This window comes from Octopus sinensis, linkage group LG3 (assembly GCF_006345805.1).
Source record: "Octopus sinensis linkage group LG3, ASM634580v1, whole genome shotgun sequence".
Lineage (NCBI taxonomy): Eukaryota > Metazoa > Mollusca > Cephalopoda > Octopoda > Octopodidae > Octopus > Octopus sinensis.
Genome location: NC_042999.1, coordinates 59,876,552 through 59,900,263, shown reverse-complemented (window position 1 = coordinate 59,900,263; position 23,712 = coordinate 59,876,552). Strand labels below are relative to the sequence as shown.

The 23,712-nt window shown below is 37.7% G+C and overlaps 1 protein-coding gene across 1 annotated transcript in view; it reads right to left on the bottom strand.

Moving 5' to 3' along the window:
• The window catches only part of LOC115209942 (homeobox protein 13), a 136,752-nt gene that overhangs the window by 49,589 nt on the left and 63,451 nt on the right, over positions 1-23,712 (bottom strand). The window contains exons 2-3 of the mRNA XM_029778579.2: positions 16,999-18,238; positions 16,207-16,497 (exon numbers count right to left, since the gene is read on the bottom strand). Coding sequence (XP_029634439.1) covers positions 16,207-16,497; positions 16,999-17,979 — 1,272 coding nt within the window. The 5' untranslated portion in view covers positions 17,980-18,238. The remainder of the gene's footprint in view (positions 1-16,206; positions 16,498-16,998; positions 18,239-23,712) is intronic.

Here is a 23,712-nt window from a genome sequence, read left to right as displayed (position 1 = left end):
TAAAGCATGCATTTTGAATCTTCAAAAATCTTTCTAATCATTTTATGTCTGTAACTATTTTTTTATTTTTATTATTTTCAGCAATAAAAATTACAACAACAACAACACAATACCAACAGATCACAAATTCTAAAATACATATTTTTTTCTGTAATTTTACATCAAACTCTTTTGATGTAAACTCCTGCTGCTTCTATCATATGAATTTGGTTGTTTTTAAATGTTTCTGTTTAAATTTAAACCTTTCAATCTAATTTCATGTAAGGATATTTTTTCTTCATCATCACCATCATTGCTGTCGAAGTTGTCATCATTTTCAGCCCTGTTTGAGGCAGGAGTTGTTCCACAGCCAAATACATTTCTTGATACAACCTCTTGTTTGTTTTTCCAGGTGTAGGAGTGGCTGTGTGGTAAGTAGCTTGCTTACAAACCACATGGCCTCAGGTTCGGTCCCACTGCAAGGCACCTTGGGCAAGTGTCTTCTACTATAGCCTCGGGCCGACCAAAGCCTTGTGAGTGGATTTGGTAGATGGAAACTGAAAGAAGCTTGTCGTATGTATGTGTATATATATGTGTGTGTGTGTGTGTGTGTTTGTCCCCCCCACCCCAACATCGCTTGACAACTGATGTTGGTGCATTATTGTCCCAATAACTTAGCGGTTCAGCAAAAGAGACCGATAGAATAAGTACTAGGCTTACAAAGAATAAGTCCTGGGGTCGATTTGCTCGACTAAAGGCGGTACTCCAGCATGGCCACAGTCAAATGACTGAAACAAGTAAAAGAGTAAAGAGTATATATATATATATATATATATATATATATATATATATATATATATATATATATATATTATATATATATACATATGTATATATCTGTGTGTGTGTGTTTGTTCCTCATCACAGCTTGACAAGTGGTGTGGGTTAATTTATGTTCCCATTAGAAGTTTGGCAAAAGAGACCACTAGCACCAGGCTTTAAGCAAAAGTAAGAACTACTGTAGATTTGTTTGACTAAACCCTTCAAGGTGTTGCCCCAGTATGGCTGCAGTCCAATGACTGAAACAAGCAAAAGATAAAGATATATACATATACACACACACACACACATTTATGCATAACCATCCCTAAATATAACTGCATACAGGTGGTACTGAAAAATTCTTGGCTTTAAGAGTATCATGAAAAGCCTGGTTGGAGGACCAACCTTCCAAGTTCTTTTACAAGAGGAATATATATGTATATGTATACACACAAACATAGTCACTGAATAAAATCATAATCAACTGACCCTCTTATATTTTCTTTTACCCAAAGCCAGGAACTCTTCAGCATCTCCATGTATATATCCTTTTCTACTCTAAGCACAAGGCCCGAATTTTTTTTTTGTGGTGGGGGGGGGGGCTGCAGTCGATTACATTGACCCCAGTATGGAACTGGTACTTAATTCATTGAACCTGAAAGGATGAACAGCAAAGTCAACCTCGTCAGAATTTGAACTCAAAACGTAAAGACAGACAAAATACCTATTTCTTTACTACCCACCCACAAGGGGCTAAACACAGAGAGGACAAACGGATTAAGTTGATTATATCGACCCTAGTGCGTAACTGGTACTTATTTAATCGACCCCGAAAGGATGAAAAGCAAAGTCGACCTTGGCGGAATTAGAACTCAGAACGTAGCGGCAGACAAAATACCGCTAAGCATTTTGCCTAGCATACTAACATTTCTGCCACCTCACTGCCATATATGTATCCCCATGTATATATATATATATATATATCATCACCATTATCATTTAACGTCTGCACTCCATGCTGGCATGGGTTAGAGAGTTTGAGTGGAACTGATGAGCCGGACAGCTGCTGCCAGTTCCAGCCTAACGTGGCATTGTTTCTTCAGCTGGATGCCCTTCGTAACATTTATATTGACACATACACACACATATATATATATTCACGCATATATACACACATACATATACACACACACATATATATATATATGTACATATTCACATGTCTATAAACACATTCACACACACACACACACATATATTGTCGTCGTCGTCATCATCATTATCATTATCATTATCATCATCTGCATTTTAATATCTGCTTTCCATGCGGGTATGGGTTGGACAGTTTGACAAGAGCTAGCAAAGCAGAAGACTGTGAAGAGTTCTACTGTCTTTCTTGGAATGGATTCTATGGCCAGATACTCTTCCTACCACCAACTACTTAACAGAATTTGCTGGGTGACTTTTATGTGGCACCGGCACCAGCAAGGTCACCTAATTACTTGCAAGACAAGACCCTTCAACTGAGATTTGGGGGAGGGCTTTGTTGTATAAATATATATATATATATATATATATATATATAGAGAGAGAGAGAGAGAGAGAGAGAGACAGACAGACAGACAGACAGCAAGACAAACAGACACATATGTGATGAGCCTTCACACAGTTTTCATCAACCAAATTCACTCACAAGGTGTTGGCTGGCTCAAGGTTACAGCAGCACCCAATAGTGGAGGCACAATGGCCCAGTGGTTAGGGCAGTGGACTCGCGGTCAGAGGATCGCGGTTTCGATTCCCAGACCAGGCGTTGTGTGTGTTTATTGAGCGAAAACACCCAAAGCTCCATGAGGCTCCGGCAGGGGGTGGTGGTGACCCCTGTTGTACTCTTTCACCCCAACTTTATCTCACTCTTTCTTCCTGTTTCTTTCCCCCCTCCCCGACTTCCTACGCAACCACTGAGCCTGGATGCTCATTCATCCATCCGTCGATGCTCTCGGTGTCATGGGTTGACCTGCTTTCACTTCTGCGGGTCTTACGAATAGCACAGGACCAAGTTTCGGACTTCTCCCATCTTGCGAGCTCTGGGACAAAAACTATTCACTCAACAACAACAACAGCAGCAGCACCCACTATCCCAACGTAATAAACACATACATACACACACACACACACACACACACACACACACACACACACACACAATAGACTTGAGACCCAGTGATAACGAAACAAAAATCTATGGTTACACAGTCATACAATTTATCAAGAACAACATTATCCAGATGGCCTTCTATTTCTTTTTTTTTTTCCTTTTATTTATTTTTGTTTGTGTTATTTTTTCTTAACATGATAGGGTGAGATTTGAGGGAGATTTGTAGCTGCTATTTCCAAAACTTCCAATGAATACATAAAAGATTCAACGATGTAATTTCTTTGAGCAAAAAGGCTTATCAGATTAAACAAGTAAGCCAAATATACCCTAATAAATAAAACCTTTGTTCCCAGCTTAGTAGCAATATATATATAATATCTACTTCAGTAGGATATAAAATAAACACTTAACAACTAACTGTTTACTGTCTTATAAAGTGTCACTGATATTCTTTTTTAATCCTATGTACAGCTATTTTCTCTCCAGGCTTCGGCTAGCATTTGCCAGATCACCCCCAGCTTTAATGTAAAGGATACCGGTTTTTAACTGTTAGCTTGGTAAATGTGAGCAAACAGTATTAACATTTTTGTATTTGGTATCACAATACATTTTATATCACAGCCAGAAATTACTTTCTGCAAATTGCACAAACATTTATTATCACTCTTGCAAAAAAAAAAAATGTTTTTTTCTACTACTCTCTTACAGACAGCAAAAATAATCCCAGACTTACAAATCCCTTGTTGTTTGGATAAATTTGAAAAGTAATGAAAAATAAATATGATAGATGTATAATAATAACAAATAATAATAATAATAATAACAATAATAATAATAGTTTAAAATTTTGGCACAAGGCCAGCAATTTCTGGGGTGGGGGCGCAGTGGGGTATTTATCAATTATGTCAAACTTAGAACATAAAGACCCAGAAGGAATGTTGCTTCGTATTTTGTCTGAAGTGCTAACGACTACCAGCTCACTGTCTTCTTAATAATAATAATAACAACAATAATAATAATAAAGATAATAATAATAATAATAGTAATAATAATGCCCTGATGCAGTACAAGGCAGTGGCTCTCATGGGTTCTGATCTTAACTGATTGGAAGTGTCATCATGTATATTGTTTTGTCTTGGTATAAAAGATGGGCTACGGCAAATATTCTGCTCAATACTACAAATTTGGTCGTCAGTTGTCTGACCTTAATCAGTTGAGCATGTCCCTTAGTGGCTGATGATATGTGCATCGCTGATCATGAGCAGAGTAGTGGGGAAGCATCGTAGCCATGTGTTGAGAGGGATTCTTTGGAGTTTGAATAATTCACCTCAGGAAACATGGGTGTTTCGTTCAACATCCTTAAACAACTCTTATTCAGGGACCTTTTGAGCAGGATGGGTTACTCAACCAGAAGAAAATTCTAACTGGGCCCCACCTGCAAGGTCACGTGCTGTTTATCTTGATATGAGACCACCATGTCGCGCACATATGGTTGTGATGCATGTGCCTGGTGTACCCTTATCAGACAGGTAGTCATGATGGGTATACTGGGCTTCGTATATTTTACCCCAGTGTCACTTTGATGGCATGCACTGCTCTCTCACTGAATAATAATAATGATAATAATAATAATAATAATAATAATAATAATAATAATGATGATACCAGGAAATCCAAAAATGTCAGAAATTCAAAAGATAGTGCTCATGGGAACTGCTCATATCCTACGCAAAATACTTTCTATGTAATCTCAAGTTTTAAAACAAACATAACTTTCGTATGGTTTTTTAGGCATTCACTAGTACAACACTAAGCACAAAACCAAATATATGGCACCCTAGGCATAACACCAACACGAACTTCCAACTTGTTGTCTCTTGAGGTCTCTGGATGAGACTTGGAGCCAGCTTGTTCAAATATAAAGCAAAAGTCAAACAGAGAATAATAATAATAATAATCCTTTCTGCTGTAGGTACAAGGTCTGAAATTTGTGGGGATGGGACTAGTTGATTACATTGACCCCAATGTTTTACTAGTACTTAATTCACTGACCCTGAAAGAATGAAATGTGAAGGAGACTTTGGCAAAAACAATAATAATAAAAGAATAAGGCATCGGAAGGATAATGCATACCCTGCATGTGGATAAATTTTTTTGCAAATTATAGTGTGGTTTACAGTGCGTTGCTTACTCATGCTTTTTAACCAAACTGAATTAAGCTTTGTAGGGGTTTCACTAAAAGAGGATCAGAAGCCTAAGAATGATGAAATTAAGAAATCAACTCATAAGTAAACTAAACCCTCAAATCCATTATTGTACACACACACACACACACACACACACACACACACACACACACACTGTCGCATATATATGTATGTATTTATGTATGCACACGTGTCTATATGTATAGGTACAACATGATCTATACATATGCAGACAAGGTTCAATTCATATGAAAAAGAAAGTGAACAAAATGAAATACTTATAGAAAATATTGCATAGCAACGTCTTTCAGTTATGGCAGGTGAATTAAATGTACTGTAGTTCATTGCAGGATATAAATAATATGACCACTTGCTTATCGGGAAATTTTTGAGTTTGATCTTTAAAAAAATTTTTTTCTTTTTTTTAAGTATCACCATTATAGGTATTTATACTCCGGTGAAATTGAGAAATCAACTCATAAATAAATGAAACCCTCAAATCCATTACTGTATACACACAGAGTTGCATATCTATGTATGTATTTATGTATGTTTGAAGATAATCGAACCAGATTTTCATCATTTTGAGCCACTCCCCCAGAGAGTATTTCTGCCAAATTTGGTGAAAATCTGTTTGGCTGTTTTCAAGTAATTTTGCAAACACACAGACAAGGACAATTAATTATAATACCCTGCTTTCGCTTACACATGCGGGTTAATAATAATAATAATGGTTTCAAATTTTGGCATATGGCCAGCAGTTGTAGGGGAGGGTAAAAGTAAATTAAATCGACTCCAGTGCACAACTGGTACTTATTTTATCAACCGTGAAAGGATAAAAGGCAAAGCTGACCTCGGCCGAATTTGAACTCAGAATGTAAAGACAGATGAACTGCCACTAAACATTTTGACCGGCATGCTAACAATTCTGCTTGCTTGCCATCTTAATAACTTGTTTAGTATACAAAGTGTGTGGATGATGCAGTTCTTCTGATACAGGAGAGCCTCCAACTAGGGAGGTGGGAGGGCACAATCAAAGACCCCTACAGATCCAGGATCACCCTGCCCATCAACGGCACAAGCCCTCACCAAACTGTTTATCTTCAATCTACAAGCATATGCTTAGAGTAGTTCCTTTCACCCAGCTCATTTTTGCCATTGTCACTCACATTTTGACAAATTCATTAGGAGAGATCATCTCCCTAATTACTTTTGCTTTCCTTTCCAAGCAGGATTTGAAAAAGTCAATGAGAGTTTAACCAAAGAGGTAGAAGTCTGTCCTCAATGCTTTCACTTTTGTCCCCTATACAGCCTTTCCCCATGGCCACCAGACAGAGGAATGTGGCTTGCCTTACCTTGTTAAGGCAGGCAGCGCAGCAATCTTCACAGTGGACTTAGCCAATAGGTGAATTTGTCCCGCATAACTCCAACATAACTCCACAAGTCAGTAATGCTTGGACACTGCACATGTAAGAGCAACATAGTTTTGTTGCTCTGCACTCACTCAGACAATCCTTCCTGATGGCACTTCTAAATCTCTGGAGTTTATTTTGAACCAGTAGTGCTCCTCTGGAGCATCGTCAAGTCAAGGATTTCTAGAAGCTATCTCAAGTCATAACCATCCTAAAGGTCCTTCAAAACAAACTGGCTAGCTAGTTTATGTAGACACCTAAAGTTTCTCTAAGAATGTCATTGTTTTTACACACCATTAATCTTATTTTTTTGCTGCTAAATCAGAACATCCATCAACTGCATTGCTCAACTGGCGGAGGGCAGTCAGCATCTGATGATATTGCAGTGGTTAGACACACAAGCTTGTTCTTTTCTTGACCCAGGACTTTCTACTTTGGGAACGCACTTCAACACATCAGAACATCAGTAATTGAGAGGAGCTGAAGGAGGTTCTGGCCCTCAAGATGCCTCATAGCCTTTGGGATACAGTCTTACGTTGCAGCCCGCATGGTCTCCCTGAGAGTTTCGGATGCAGTCTTAGTTTCTGGCCCTGAAGATCTCTACTAGTCTTTGGGATGGATACAATCTTAGCCATGGTATTTATTATAACACAACCCTTCAAAACAGCAAGATAAGAGAAACTGTGAATCCTACTCTATCTTGTATGTTGCTGCTGCGTATATGGATTGCTTCCAAGCGGTAGAATGGTGCAGATATGCTAGAGGAGGAGGGAGAGTGAACGAAAACAGCAGCAAGAAAGACAACAGCAACAATAGTAATATGAGCAATCAATGATGAATCACAGCCAGTTAATCAATCAATCAAAGATTTTAGTGAACAATAAATAATTGCAACAAGAAGTGGTTGCATCATAAAATCTCCTAAAGAGGTCAATGACCCTTCATGGAGAGGATTAATAAATTCACTGACATGATTATATATAAATAAATAAATAAATAAATATATATATTGCACAGGAGTGGCTGTGTGGTAAGTAGCTTGCTTACCAACCACATGGTTCCTGGTTCAGTCCCACTGCATGGCACCTTGGGCAAGTGTCTTCTATTATAGCCTCGGGCTGACCAAAGCCCTGTAAGTGGATTTGGTAGACGGAAACTGAAAGAAGCCCGTCATGTATATACATATATATGTGTGTGTGTTTATGCTTGTGTGTCTGTGTTTGTTCCCCCAACATCACTTGACAACCGATGCTAGTGTGTTTACATCCCCGTAATCTAGTGGTTCGGCAAAAGAGACCGATAGAATAAGTACTAGGCTGACAAAGAATAAGTCCTGGGGTTGATTTGCTCAACTAAAAGGTGGTGCTCCAGCATAGCCACAGTCAAATGACTGAAACAAATAAAAGAATAAAGAGCATTAGTATATATATAATATATATATATATATACTAACATATATATACATATATAATATATATATACATATTATATAACACACATACTGTATATATATATTTCTTTATACCCACACAAGGGGCTAAACACAGAGAGACAAACAAGGACATGACAAACGGATTAAAGTCGATTCATCAACCCCCAGTGCGTAACTGTACTATAATTATCGACCCCGGAAGGATGAAAGGCAAAGTCGACCTCGGGGAATTTGACACTCGGAACGTAACGGCAGACGAAATACGGCAACGCATTTCGCCCGTGTGCTAACGTTTCTGCTGCGCTCGCCGCCTCTATATATACACATGTATATATATGTATATAATGACCCTGCTGAGACCAAAAGAATACACACAAACATATATATACTATATATATGCATGCGTGTGTGTGTGTGTTTGTGTGTGTGTGTGTGTGTATGTATATATATATATATATATATATATACATACACCACTACAGACCCATACATATGTATTTATACATATGTATATAACTTGATATATATATATATATATATATTATATAATACATACCCTTATAGACACATACATATGTATTTATATATGTGTGTATGTATTCATATATATATATATATATATTGGGAAGGGGTGTGTATCTATGAATGGAATTGTAAAACTAAAACCAGATGTGTCCATAGACAACAAGGTGAAAAAGTTCAGAATAAAGGTTCAACAGTATTTGACAAGACTGGCAGAATGAAATGTTGGCAGCGATCCTCCCTCAAAGCCTGCACAATGCCAACAATTGAAAGACAGGAAGAAGCCTGGAGTTATGTTGGCACAGCAACAAATCAGACAGATTAAACAGGCAAGGGTAGATTGAATCTCAGTTATATAACATGAAAGAACAGTGGGAAGTGAAATTACGTGTGTGTGTGTGTGTGTGTGTGTGTGTGTGTATCTATAGACATACACATACATGCATGTATATATACACATATATGTACACATATTCACATGTTCTTATATCCATGTACTTATGCACAAACATATATGTACATGTACATATATAAACGTGTATGTGTGTGCAAGTGTGTGTGCGTATATATATATATATATATACACACACACAAAGAAGCACATACATGCATTCATATACCCACAGACAGTGTATCCATAGACACCCACATATACACATACATTTATGTGTAAATACACATATTTACATGTACATATATCCATGTACTTATACACAAACATATGTACATATATAAACGTGTATGTGTGTATATATATATATATACACACACACATACACAAAGAAGCACATACATGCATTCATATACCCACAGCCACACACACATATATACATGTACGTTTATGTATATGCACATACATACACAAGTGTATAGACACATACTTACAAACAAGTGTATAAATACGCACATATGTAAACAATCACGTACACACACACTTGCAGATACATACATTTACATATACACATGTGTACAATTATACACACACACACACAGACACACTTATACACAAGCATATATATATGTATGTCCATATGTGTATATACACAGATATTCCTGATATATCTTGATCATATACAGAATAGACCATAAGGCAAGAAAGTTTTCAATAAGGTGCAAATGTGGATCCAATATTATATCATAAAACAGAGTGATAATTGACACCTTGAACAAGTATCTTCAACTATAGCCTCAAGGTGACCAATGCCTTGTGAGTGAATTTGGCAGGCAGAAATTCTGTGGAAGCTATGTATGCGTGTGTGTGTATGTGTGTGTATGTGTGTGTGTGTGTATGTGTGTGTGTGTAGGTATGTATGTATGTTTGTATTGATGTATGTATGTGTGTATGTATGTTTTGATGTATGTATGCCTGTATTGATGTATGTATGTTTGTATTGATGTATGTATGTATGTATTGATGTATGTATGTATGTATTGATGTATGTATGTATGTATTGATGTATGTATATATGTATTGATGTATGTGTATATGTATTGATGTATGTATTGATGTATATATTGATGCATGTATGTATGTATGTATGTGTTTATGTGTGTATGTCTGTGTGTGTATGTGTACTTCCATGTATGTGTGTGTATGTATATATGTGCAGGTGTCGCTGAGTGGTAAGAAGCCGGCTTCCTAACCACATGGCAATGCTCCAGCATGGCCACAGTCAAATGACTGAAATAAGTTAAAAAAAAAGAACATAAACAATTATTACAACGAAACAAATGTAAAAAAGTAACTAACAAACACCCTAGATACATCATTTATGGACACCTGTGGATTATCTGAGAAAGAAAATGGTAAAGAGGAATATGAACGTGTGTGTGTGTGTGTGTGTGTATCTATAGACATACACATACATGCATGTATATATACACATATATGTACACATATTCACATGTTCTTATATCCATGTACTTATGCACAAACATATATGTACATGTACATATATAAACGTGTATGTGTGTGCAAGTGTGTGTGCGTATATATATATATATATATACACACACACAAAGAAGCACATACATGCATTCATATACCCACAGACAGTGTATCCATAGACACACACATATACACATACATTTATGTGTAAATACACATATTTACATGTACATATATCCATGTACTTATACACATACATATATACATACACAGAGAAGCACATACATGCATTCATATACCCACAGCCACACACACATATATACATGTACGTTTATGTATATGCACATACATACACAAGTGTATAGACACATACTTACAAACAAGTGTATAAATACGCACATATGTAAACAATCACGTACACACACACTTGCAGATACATACATTTACATATACACATGTGTACAATTATACACACACACACACAGACACACTTATACACAAGCATATATATATGTATGTCCATATGTGTATATACACAGATATTCCTGATATATCTTGATCATATACAGAATAGACCATAAGGCAAGAAAGTTTTCAATAAGGTGCAAATGTGGATCCAATATTATATCATAAAACAGAGTGATAATTGACACCTTGAACAAGTATCTTCAACTATAGCCTCAAGCTGACCAATGCCTTGTGAGTGAATTTGGCAGGCAGAAATTCTGTGGAAGCTATGTATGCGTGTGTGTGTATGTGTGTGTATGTGTGTGTGTGTGTGTGTGTGTGTGTAGGTATGTATGTATGTTTGTATTGATGTATGTATGTGTGTATGTATGTTTTGATGTATGTATGCCTGTATTGATGTATGTATGTTGTATTGATGTATGTATGTATGTATTGATGTATGTATGTATGTATTGATGTATGTATATATGTATTGATGTATGTATGTGTGTATGTATGTTTTGATGTATGTATGTTTTGATGTATGTATGTATGTATGTATGTATGTATTGATGTATATATTGATGCATGTATGTATGTATGTATGTATGTATGTGTTTATGTGTGTCTGTCTGTGTGTGTATGTGTACTTCCATGTATGTGTGTATGTATATATGTGCAGGTGTCGCTGAGTGGTAAGAAGCCGGCTTCCTAACCACATGGCAATGCTCCAGCATGGCCACAGTCAAATGACTGAAATAAGTTAAAAAAAAAGAACATAAACAATTATTACAACGAAACAAATGTAAAAAAGTAACTAACAAACACCCTAGATACATCATTTATGGACACCTTGTGGATTATCTGAGAAAGAAAATGGTAAAGAGGAATATGAACGTGTGTGTGTGTGTAAAAAAAAAGTTTCCTTCTTGACTCATGCTGACTCATAAGGGCCAGTTTCTGGATTTCCATGGTGTATCAGTTCCCCACCTGTACAGGATGCCGGTCCATTGCAGGACTGCTCATTTTTTGCCAGATGAGTGGACCCGTGCAACGTGAAATGAAGTGTTTTGATCAAGAATATAGCATGTTGCCCGGTCCAGGAATCGAAACCAGAATCTTACAATCATGAGTCTAACACTCTAACCACTAAGCTACACCCTCCACATGTGTGTGTGTGTATGTGCACCTATCAAAAAGTAGGTGGCATACTGAACAGAGATCCACCACAAGGTCCAGTCCTTGTAGCAATGTTGTAGTAGCTTGTATGCCTCAATGACTCTGAGTGCCATGTCAATGGAATGCATGCTCCAGACAGGACCTTCCAGGCTGAACAGGCCAAAGGATAGAAGTCAGAATAATATGAGCCACTTCGTTCCAGACGTACAAATGGTTTGCATAGGGCCATCAACCCTACCAAGAAAAAAAAAATAGCAAAATTACAGAAGAACCTATGTCATAAGGTGCAAGCTGGTAAGAAGTTTGTTTCTAAACCACATGGCTCCCAGTTCAATCCCACTGTGTGGCAGCTTGGGCAAGTGTCTTTCACTATAGCCTCAAACTAAACAAAGCCTTGTGAGTGGATTTTCAAGACTGAAACTGAATATACATAATAAATATATACTAGCTGGCCCCATGCTAACAAAAATGATGGCTAATTGTAGTATTTTATATATAGGTGAGGTACAAAACAAAGTTTTTAGTTTAATAATTCTTTTATTACGAAACTTTTTGTGAAAAATCTTATCTGCAACTAACATCCCTTGACTGTTTGTTTCCTTCCTTCTTGTGTGACTTAAGTCCACATAAAGCTAGCCGTGACTAAATACGGGAGCTGGCAAGTAAATACCAAAATACACAGAGTTGAAACGCTGTTTGATTTTTCTTTTCAGCATTGAATGTTCACCATCCCATTTCCATTGCACACACACACACACACATACATACATGCACACACTCAGGCACATAAACATTCACATAGTTCCCTTTTATATACACACACATATACTCACAGTGTTGAAACGCTTTGATATTTTTATCACCATAGAATTTCTATCATCCTGCCCTCTGCTACCAGTTTGCCATCACCCCTTCCATTTTCATTCATATTTTGTGACAGAAAAACATGAGTATTATTATAGTAGACACATGTGTATGTGTGTGTATATATATATATAATATATATATATATGCATAAAGATTCGAGCGAGGTCAATGCCAGTACTGCCTGACTGGCCCCCGTTCCGGTGGCATGTAAAGAGCACCCACTCCACTCTCGAGTGATTGGCGTTAGGAAGGGCATCCAGCTGTAGAAACTCTGCCAGATCAAGATTGGAGCCTGGTGCGGCCGTCTGGTTCGCCAGCCCTCAGTCAAAATCATCCAACCCATGCTAGCATGGAAGGCGGACATTAAAAGATGATGATGATGATGATGATGATGATGCATGCATGTAAGTAATATATCTTTAAATAATGAACAGAGATGTACAAGAATGTTTGTAACACTTACAGATATTTTACTCTGAGATGGATATAGGCAGAACATAAAAAGAGAACAGTTATAAACAATCGTGTGTTTTCTAACACATGTTGAAGTAAATATGAGAACTTAGTAAGCCAATCTGTTTTTGAGTTTGTGTAAAAGTGGACAAGTATTCCACAGATACATATACACACAAATATAATCCTCAGATGGTATCAGAATGACACACACTGTATGACAAAGGTGCAGTTTTGAGTCACAGGTAAAATCCATCTTCATCACAGTTTGCATCAACCTTTTAGTATTCAGATTTCTTAATCAAATGTAATGATTATTTATTCGTAGCCAGTCCACTTATGCATACCTTTCCTTCTTGGGACACAAAACTCTGCTTGCAAAGACCTGTTGAGGCAAGTGAAATCGAAATCGATCAAAAATCAATGGAAATTGTAGTTGTGATACCAGTGCCGGTGGCACATAAAAGAACCATCCGAGCGTGGCCGTTGCCAGCGCTGCCTCAACTGCCCTCCATGCCGGTGGCACGTAAAAAGCACCAACCGATCGTGGCCGTTGCCAGCCTCGCCTGGCACCTGTGCCGGTGGAATGTAAAAAGCACCCACTACACTCACGGAGTGGTTGGCGTTAGGGAGGGCATCCAGCTGTAGAAACACTGCCAGATCAGACTGGGCCTAGTGCAGCCTCTTGGCTTCCCAGACCCCAGTTGAATCGTCCAACCCATGCTAGAATGGAAAGCAGACGTTAAACTATGATGATGATGATGATTGTTCTTGAATTAATTGTAAGTCATCCTGTAACTTCAAGATTTTGATGATGTGATGGTTTATTTTTATAGAAAATGACATTGTACAGTAAGTGTGAAAGACCAAATCTGACCACCAGTTTGAACATAAAGCTGATAGAATATTTTGGCCAGACAAGGCCAGTTTAAAGGATAAAGGTTCACCCAGTTCTATTTACAAGGCTTGGAATGGCATGAAGCTATGGTAAGTGGCACGCAACAGGTATCTTGTGATGCGTGCCAACATCTTAACTATTTGGCCATGCTGTATCCATACTCACACATGGAAGTACATGTATAGACACATACATATACAACACATATGCATCAAATACACCCATATACACCATATATCTGATGGATAGATAGATAGATAGATGGAAAGACAGATAGATTAACAGGTGGACAGATATTTAAGCATAGATACAATCCAGTGTCATGAGACGTAAGTTTTAGTTAAAGATTCCACTTGAGCATTCACAGCAAAGAAGGCCCAGGACCAAACTTTAAATCGTGTAGGTGTATTTTCACTCACTCATGTTTACACACGGCCAGTTACATGTCTCTATGAGGAGAGCAATGGATTCCAGTAATTTGAAAATTAGTGTCGACCAAACAGAAAATATCGTCTACAAAGAAGTTTTGTAATCATACTGACATTATCGAAAGGAACATGATTCATAATTTAAATAAGGAAATTTGTGAACTTTAAATGTATAAGAGCATAAACAAGCATAAAATAGTGTGCAGAGCGCTAAGAGTACCATACGAGTAAGATCATTGCCAGAGCAACAAGCTGGCCTTCGTGCTGATGGCACGTTAAACACACCATTCGAGTGTGATCGTTACCACGTCACCTTACTAGCACTTGTGCTGGTGGCACGTGAAACATTCGAGCGAGGTCGTCGCCAGTGCTGCTGGACTGGCTCCTGTGCAGGTGGCACATAAAAAGCACCATTTGGGCATGGCCATTGCCAGTACCACCAAACTGGCCCTTGTACCAGTGGCACGTAAATGCACCCACTACACTCTCGGAGTGGTTGGTGTTAGGAAGGGCATCCAGCTGTAGAAACTCTGCCAGATCAGATTGGAGTCTGGTTCACCAGACCTCAGTCAAATCGTCGAACCCATGCTAGCATGGAAAGCAGACATTAAATGATGATGATGATGATGATCTAAATAACATTTTTTTCTTAATACTTTTTATGTAGTGGTCAAAGGAAGCTCTGGCTTTCGTTAGGAGTGGTTCACATAACCATTCATGATACAGAGGCTGGGAACCTATTTCAGTTCGGGAGTGAATCGTCCTTACATGTCACTCAGTCCCAAACATATGTCATAGAGCTGCATCACCAACAAAAATGTGATTTCTCAAAGACATCACCCAGTATCAAGTCCGCAGACATCTATCAAGTCCATTTATACGTTTCTCAATGCATACTGCTGTCATGGCTTCCTTTCCTCATTTTATGCCTCCATCATAGATGGGTAGATTTTCTAGTAGTAATAACCCTTTCTACTAAAGGCACAAGGCCTGAGATTTGCGTGGAAGGGAGGGACTAGTTGATTATATCAACCCCAGTGTTTCACTGGTACTTGATTTATCGACTGCAAAAGGATAGAAGACAAAGTCGACCATGGCAGAATTTGAACTCAGAGCATAGCGACAGGCGAAATAGCTCTAAGCATTTCACCTGGTGCACTAATAATTCCACCAGCTCACCACCATAATAATAATAATAATAATAATAATAATAATAATAATAATATGTTTCTTTATTACCCACAAGGGGCTAAACATAAAGGGGACAAACAAGGACAGACAAACGATTTAAGTCGATTACATCGACCTCAGTGCATAACTGGTACTTAATTTATCGACCTCGAAAGGATGAAAGGCAAAGATGACCTCGGCGAAAATTTGAACTTAGAACATAACGGCAGACGAAATATGGTTACGCATTTCGTACGGCATGCTAACAGTTCTGCCAGCTCGCCGCCTTAATAATAAATGAAGAAATCCTTGAAATGTATAAAAACGGTAAAGAAGGATGTACTCACCTGCATTTTCTCAAAGTCAAGACATGGTCTCTGAATTACAGAAATGTTCTCCAAATCAAGAGAATCAGAGGACGAATTTAAACGATGCCTTTTTCTTGGTGAAATAGCACAAATACTAAGGGGTGGTCCATTCGGTACCAGAAAATTGGCTGACGATGATCTCATTACCTTCTGGATCCCCGAGGGCGGAGCGGAGCTGAATAGAATCGGTTTTGGATCAAGCATGAACTCCTTCACCTCCTCATCAGAAGATCCGGCACTGTCTGTAAAACAACAGCTGTTGTTGTTGCTGTTGTTGTTCATGTTACTGTTGCTGTTGATATTGTTGTTGTTGTTATTGTTGTTGTTGTTGTTGCAGATATTGCTGTTGTTGATTAGAATGCTGTTGTTGTTGTTGTTGCTGCTGCTGTTGCTGCTGCAGTTGTGCTGGTTGTTGTTGTGGTTGTGGCAGTGCTGTTGGGAATTAATGGCGTTGTTGTTGTTGTTGTTGCTGCTGCTGCTGTTGTTGTTGTTGTTGCTGTTGCTGTTGTTGTTGTTACCGCCGCTACCGTGGTTACCACTGTTGCTGCTGCTGCTACTGCGTTGCTGCTGATTGTGGTTGATGTTGTTCTGTTGCTGTTGATGGTGGTGTGGGATATGATGATTCTGCTGGTGATGACTGTTGTGATGAAGAGGAAGAGGATGCTGCAGCAGGTGATGGCTGTTGTGGTGGTGATGGGGAGGATGAAAGGAATGGTAAACATTTGACTTTGGATGGTTGCTCTCCACAGAGTTACTGCTCTGACTCTCCATCTGTGACCACTTCCTCTTCTCCGGGTGACTGTTCTCCTGGTTTATACATTCAAGCTCTTCCTCAGAGCTGTGCTGGTCAACAACGACCGACGGTGATGTAGCAGTCACCATCGATACAGGACTTTGAGATTCAAGAGGAACAGGTAGGCTCTGGTCCCCATTAATGTCATCTGGGCTTCTCGTTGTCATGGCTGCATCAGCTTCCTCTGCCAAAGATGTGAGCTCATTAGGTCTGTCAATGCTGATTGGTTCTGGACCAATTAAGTCTTCAGCGACAGCAATATTAGTATTAGAGTCAGAAACATCTGCAGATATAGAAATCGAATTGGACAGGTTCATGGCAGTTTCAGAGTTGACGGAGTTATTCAAACAGGTGCTCATAGTGACTTGATTTAAGGGTGGTTCAGTCGTTTCAACAGCGTTATCGGACACACTGTACTCCTGGTCTAATTTTTTAGCTGCTCCTGACCCAGTTCCTTCTTCATTATTTTCTAGTTGCTTCCGTTGCTGTGGTGCTGTTGATGGTGTATGCTGTTGTTGGTGTGTGTTTTCTTGTTCTCCTCCTTCGGAATTCAATGACAAAGACGGTGATATGGAAAGCTGTGTATCTTTGTGTAAAGACAATGGGTGTATTGTTGAAGGAAGGGCTGCCTGTGGGTTTAATGTTGGCTGAGGTGAAACAGCTGGCGCTACTTCTATTAATTCCAGTGAGGAGGATGAAGTTGGAATTACTATTTTGTTCTCCGACGATAATACATCCAGACGTTTTGGATCACACTGATATTGTTGCTGTTGTTGTTGCTCTTCTTCTTGAGAATGATGATGATTATGATCGTGAGAATGTGGCTGCAGCATGGCCTGCTGTTCCTCTATTTCTTGCGGCTGCAGTTGTTCTAGTTGATTCTCCTTTTGGCACTCGTCTTCAGACAACTGCAGCTCTTCCATTTTTACATCTTCTTCTATGATTAATGATCTTTCCATAGTTGTTGTGTAATCTGATCGCTGCAGCTGATGCTGTTGTTGTTGTTGTTGTTGCTGTTGTTCTTGCTGCTGTAGTAATTGTTGCTCTGACAAATGTGTTGTTGTTGTTGTTGATGTGGTTGAAAATAGCTGTTGCAAGGTAGGCGTGAGTTGTGTCTGGTAGATTGCTGTTGTGTAATATGCAATAGTGAGTTATATCTGCCATCATAGTCAGCAGGCCCTAAAACAGTCTGCTTTGGTTCCCCATCAATGCTTTGAGCTGCAAAGATAAAATAAAATAAAATAAATGAACAAAATTAAATTAAATAAATAAGTAATTATAAAGGCAATTCTACAATCAAAAATAATAATAGGCACAGGAATGGCTGTGTGGTAAGTAGCTTGCTCACCAACCACATGGTTCCGGGTTCAATCCCACTGCGTAGCACCTTGGGCAAGTGTCTTCTACTATAACCTCGGGCTGACCAAAGCCTTGTGAGTGAATTTGGTAGACGGAAACTGAAAGAAACGGACATTAAACGATGATGAGGATGATGATGAAGATCCTTCCAGAGTCGTATAGATCCATAAAGCCGGTCACCTGGTTTTTATGCGAATATATTCTCCTCTTGGATGGGACACTGTTCTCTCAAAGGATTATTCATTTTTTGCCATTTTTTGTGGATCGGAACAACGAGAAATGAAGTGTTTTGCTCAAGGAAACAACGCGTCAACCAGACCAGGAATTAAAACCACGATCTTACAACCACGCACTCAACACTCAAACCACTAAGCTATGCACCTCCTCTAAGTATGTGTATGTGTATGACAGATTGTTTTTTTTTTTTTCAGTTTCTGTCAACCAAATCCACTCACAAAGTTTCGGTTGGCCGATGGCTATTGTAGAAGACACATGCTCAAGGTGTCATGCAGTGGGACAGAACCTGAAACCATGTGGTTGGCAAGCAAAGTTCTTACCATCCAAAATAAAGAATTATCAACTGTTTTTTGGTTCAGTACTGAAGTTCATGTAAATGACATTACCTTCCTTCAAAAGAAAAAAAATAAGTCAGTCTTGTCTCTATGTCAGAAATCAGTATTAAAAGAACAAACCGCATAATATAAGAGTTGTTTGTGCTAATACTTCACTTGAAAAACAAAACATGAAAAAAAACCCAACAAACATACAAATCTAAATAAGTCATGATGGCCATGGACAGTCTTTTGACTTGCTCATATTATATATACATACATATTTATTTATATATATATATATATATATTATGTATACACACACACACACATATATATATATATATAGTATGTATATATATACACACACATACTTATGTGTGTGTGTATATATATATATATATATATATATATATATATATATATATATATATATATATATGTATGTATGTATATATATACACACACACACATAATATATATATATATATATATATATATATATATATATAGATATATATGTATGTATACACACACACACATATATATATATATATATATATATATATATATATATACTGCCACTCATTGCTCCAGTAAATACATGAATAACACATAGGCAATTCATGGAACAGTGAAGAGGGGGGGAGATTACAAATTATGTAGTAGGCTGGAAAAAGCAATAACATTATTATTTTATTTATTGATTTATTTATTTGTTTATGATAAATAGAAAAAAAAAACAATACACACACACATACACATGCACAAACAAAAGAAGGAGAGCTAAGAAGATCATTAAAGGGGAAATAAAAATAAAAATAAAAATAAACAAAGGTGGAAAAAATATTAGTAAATAATAACAATAATAATTACAATGATGCAGATGATGATGCTGATAATAATAATAATAATAATAATAATAATAACAATAATAATAATAATAATAATAATAATAATAATAATAAGACGGGTGTATATCAATGGAGAGGAAAGAGTAGATTACATGCGAAAAGCAATATAATGTACATGGTTCATTACTCTAGGAGGTGGCTGATCTGGCAGATTTGAAAGGAACACAACAAATGATATTTTCTCACTTCCTGTTTGCCATTTTTCTTTTTCCTTTCTTTGTGTTTTTCATTTTTTTCTGATCCACTCCCCACCGCCCTCACCCACCATCCTGCCATTTCATCTCATTTCATTTCGTTTGACACCCCGAACAATGTTTCCTTCTAAGCAAGCTGATAAAAATTAGTAAATAAACAAGGATTCTGATGAATAATTCCAACAAGGGATTTATTATTTTTATTCCGAGAATGTAAACTAAAGGTTATTCAAGTTAAACAGACCACCCACCACTACCACCACCACCACCATCATCATCCTCATCATTTAACGTCCGTTTTCCATGCTAGCATGGGTTGGACGGTTCGACCGGGGTCTGGGAAGCCATGGAGGCTGCACCAGGCTCCAGTATGATCTGGCAGTGTTTCTACAGCTGGATGCCCTTCCTAACGCCAACCACTCCGTGAGTGTAGTGGGTGCTTTTTACATGCCACCAGCACAGGTGCCAGGGGAGGCTGGCAACAGCCATGATCGGTTGGTGCTTTTTACATGCCACCAGCACGGAAGCCAGTCAAGGAGGCGCTTGCATCGACCACGTTTGGATGGTTCTTTTACGTGCCACCAGCATAGGTACCAGGGGAGGCTGGCAAATATATATATAGGTGTGTGTGTGCGTGTGCTTGCATATGTGTATGTGTGTGTAAAGGCATGTGGCTTGTGGCAAGGGCATACAACTTGTGATCCTACAGTCATGGGTTTGATTCCTGACAGTGTACTATGTCCTTAAACAAAACATTTTATTCTATGTTGCTTCAGTCTCCTCACCTGGCAAAAATGAGTTGCACCTGTATTTCAAAGGGCCAGCCTTGTCACATCCTGTGTCGTGCTGAATCTCTCTCTGAGAACTACATTAAGGCTACACATGTTTGCAGAGTGCCCAGCCATTTGCATATTAATTACGAGAGTTGGCTGATCCATTGATCAAATCAACTGGAACACTCATCGTTGTGACCAATGGAGTGCTAGTTTGAATACATGAAAGGGTGCTGAAAAGTTCCTGGCTTTAAGGGTATTGCGAAAGGCCTGGTTGGATGGAGGCTCAACCTTCCGAGTTCTTTTACAGGGCTTAGAAAAAAACAAAAGGACTGCTGAAATAAGTGCGTGATTCTGAGAGGGAAACATGCTGTGTTGAGTAAAATCATAATTTAAACTCAAACCAGATGATAACAAAGGAGATCTACTGCAAGCAGCTTGAGTGGCTTAAATCAATGCGAGAAGAAAACCAATAAACTTTGGTTTCAAGATGAAAGGTGTTCTTCCTTCAGGATAATGCTCGACCTCATACAAGGACAACATTCCAAAGGCTGGAGCAGTTTCACTAGGAAATGATGTCCCACCCACCATATTCACCAGTCATTGCCCCATCTGATTATCATTTATTCTGCGGTCTTCAAAATTATTTGGACAGAAAAAATAGGAATTTTGTAGACAGGTTGAGAAGAGTACTGGAGGAGAACTTTTTCGTCATGGACAAGTGAATTTTGGAAGAGGGGCCTTGAAAGTCTACCAGTTAAATAGAAAGGCCTTGTAGAAAATGAAGGAGAGTATATTTTAGATTTTAAAAGAACTCTGTTTATCTTAACTTTGAAAAATAAAGGGAAAAAAACTGCATTATCTATGGGATGACCCAATATATATACACATATATATGTGTGTATGTATGTGCACACACACACATATATATATATACACACATATATATATATATACATATATATATATATACATATATATATATATATACATATATATATATATACACATACATATACATATATATATAGACATATATATATATGTATATATATATATATATATATGTCTATATATATATTTATGTGTGTATATATATACACACATATATATATGTGTATATATATTTATGTGTATGTATATATATATATTTATGTGTATATTTATATATATATATATATATATAAACACATAATAGGCTTCTACAGAGTTTCCATCTATCACATTCACTCAAGAGGCATTGGTTAGCCCATGGCTGAGGCTATAGTAGATGTTCGCCTGACATTGCTGTGCAGTAGGACTGAACCCATAAAGTTGTGGTTGCAAACCAAGCTCCTTCACCACACGGCCATGTTTCTGCTATGTTGGGGTTGTGGGGGGGGAGTTAATGAATGCATTAGAGGTGGGTAAAGGCTGTAGCGAAGAGGTGGGAGGATGGGAGAGACAGAAGAGAAGGACGAAGGAGACAAAACATGCAAAATATACATTTAAGATGCTTAGCTGAATTCTGCTGAGCTCAGTCGTTAGCCAGTTTGTATCAAAGTTGAAGGACTTTTGACTCATCCGGGATATGTTTTTTTAGATATTTTGCTGACATCATCCAAAACATGATAAACATTAAAAAAAAAAAAAAGCAACAACAAAAAGGAGTCTTAGAGCAGAGTGTCCTCTGTTGTTTTTCTCTGTACCAAGTTACCCGACACCCCTCCCACCTTGTCAATCTCCCTATGAAAATGCAATGAGCCAGAGAGCAGACCCATTTGAAACTCCTAACCAATGTGATGCTTTTAGTCACAAGTTGCAACATATAACAAATACATCAATCTCTTTGATATCACACCCTAACAGCTTAAAACAACAGGAAAGACAAACTGGATAATGGAGTTTTAGAGTCACTACATCAAAAAAAAAACAAAAACAAAAAAAACAGAAAAGAAAAATGGAAAATAAACATGATGGGATGGTCACAGCTGGAATCCTTTTGATCTTTGCTGCTTCTGGTCTGACCCGAGGTTAACAACAATGCAGAAAATCAATACAATGAAATACACAAAATTTATAGCATTAGTTACAAATATACTTAATGTATATGTTCAAATGCATATATGCATAGACGAGTGCACATATGCATATGTGTATGTATGTGAGTGTGTGTGTATATATACATATATATATTTATATATATATATAAAAGCTGAAGTTGTCTGTGTGTGGCAGGTTTGGTAGCTTTCAACTAACACTATCTCCTCCAAGACTCTGTGGTGCAAGTTGACCAAAATTGAGAGTATGATAGAAGGCTTGCTCTTCCTTCTGCAGAAGAAAAAATTCAAATCGGACCATGTTAAGAACAAAAATTATTTACATCAAAAAGGTGCTTTTTTTTCTATGAAAATCCCTAATTTTTACGATGTTTTGACTGCTGTGTCGCCATTTTTCGGTGTATTTCAACGAGAAAAATGTTCCCTTAAAAAGAATAACAAGTTACATAATGCAAAATTTTTACTTTTCAAAACTTCCAATTCTAAAGGGTCGAAACAAACCCGAGCAAAGCTGGGCGATACTGCTAGTATATATATACACACACATATATATATATATATATATATATATATATATATATATATATATATATATAAATAAAGTACACAGTGAGAGCACATGGTGGTTAGAGTGTTGCACTCATGCTCTAACGATCATGAGTTCAATTCCAAGACCGGGTGGCGTGTTGTGTTCTTGAGCAAAACACTTCATCTCATGTTGCTGTGCAATCACTTCGACACCTGACCCATGGCACGCAATGCACCTGCTAAGGTGACATCAATTTGATGGAGAGAGTGAGCTAATGTGTGACACAAACATTTGATCACTATAAACAAATCATTTGGGCAGAGCAACTGGCAA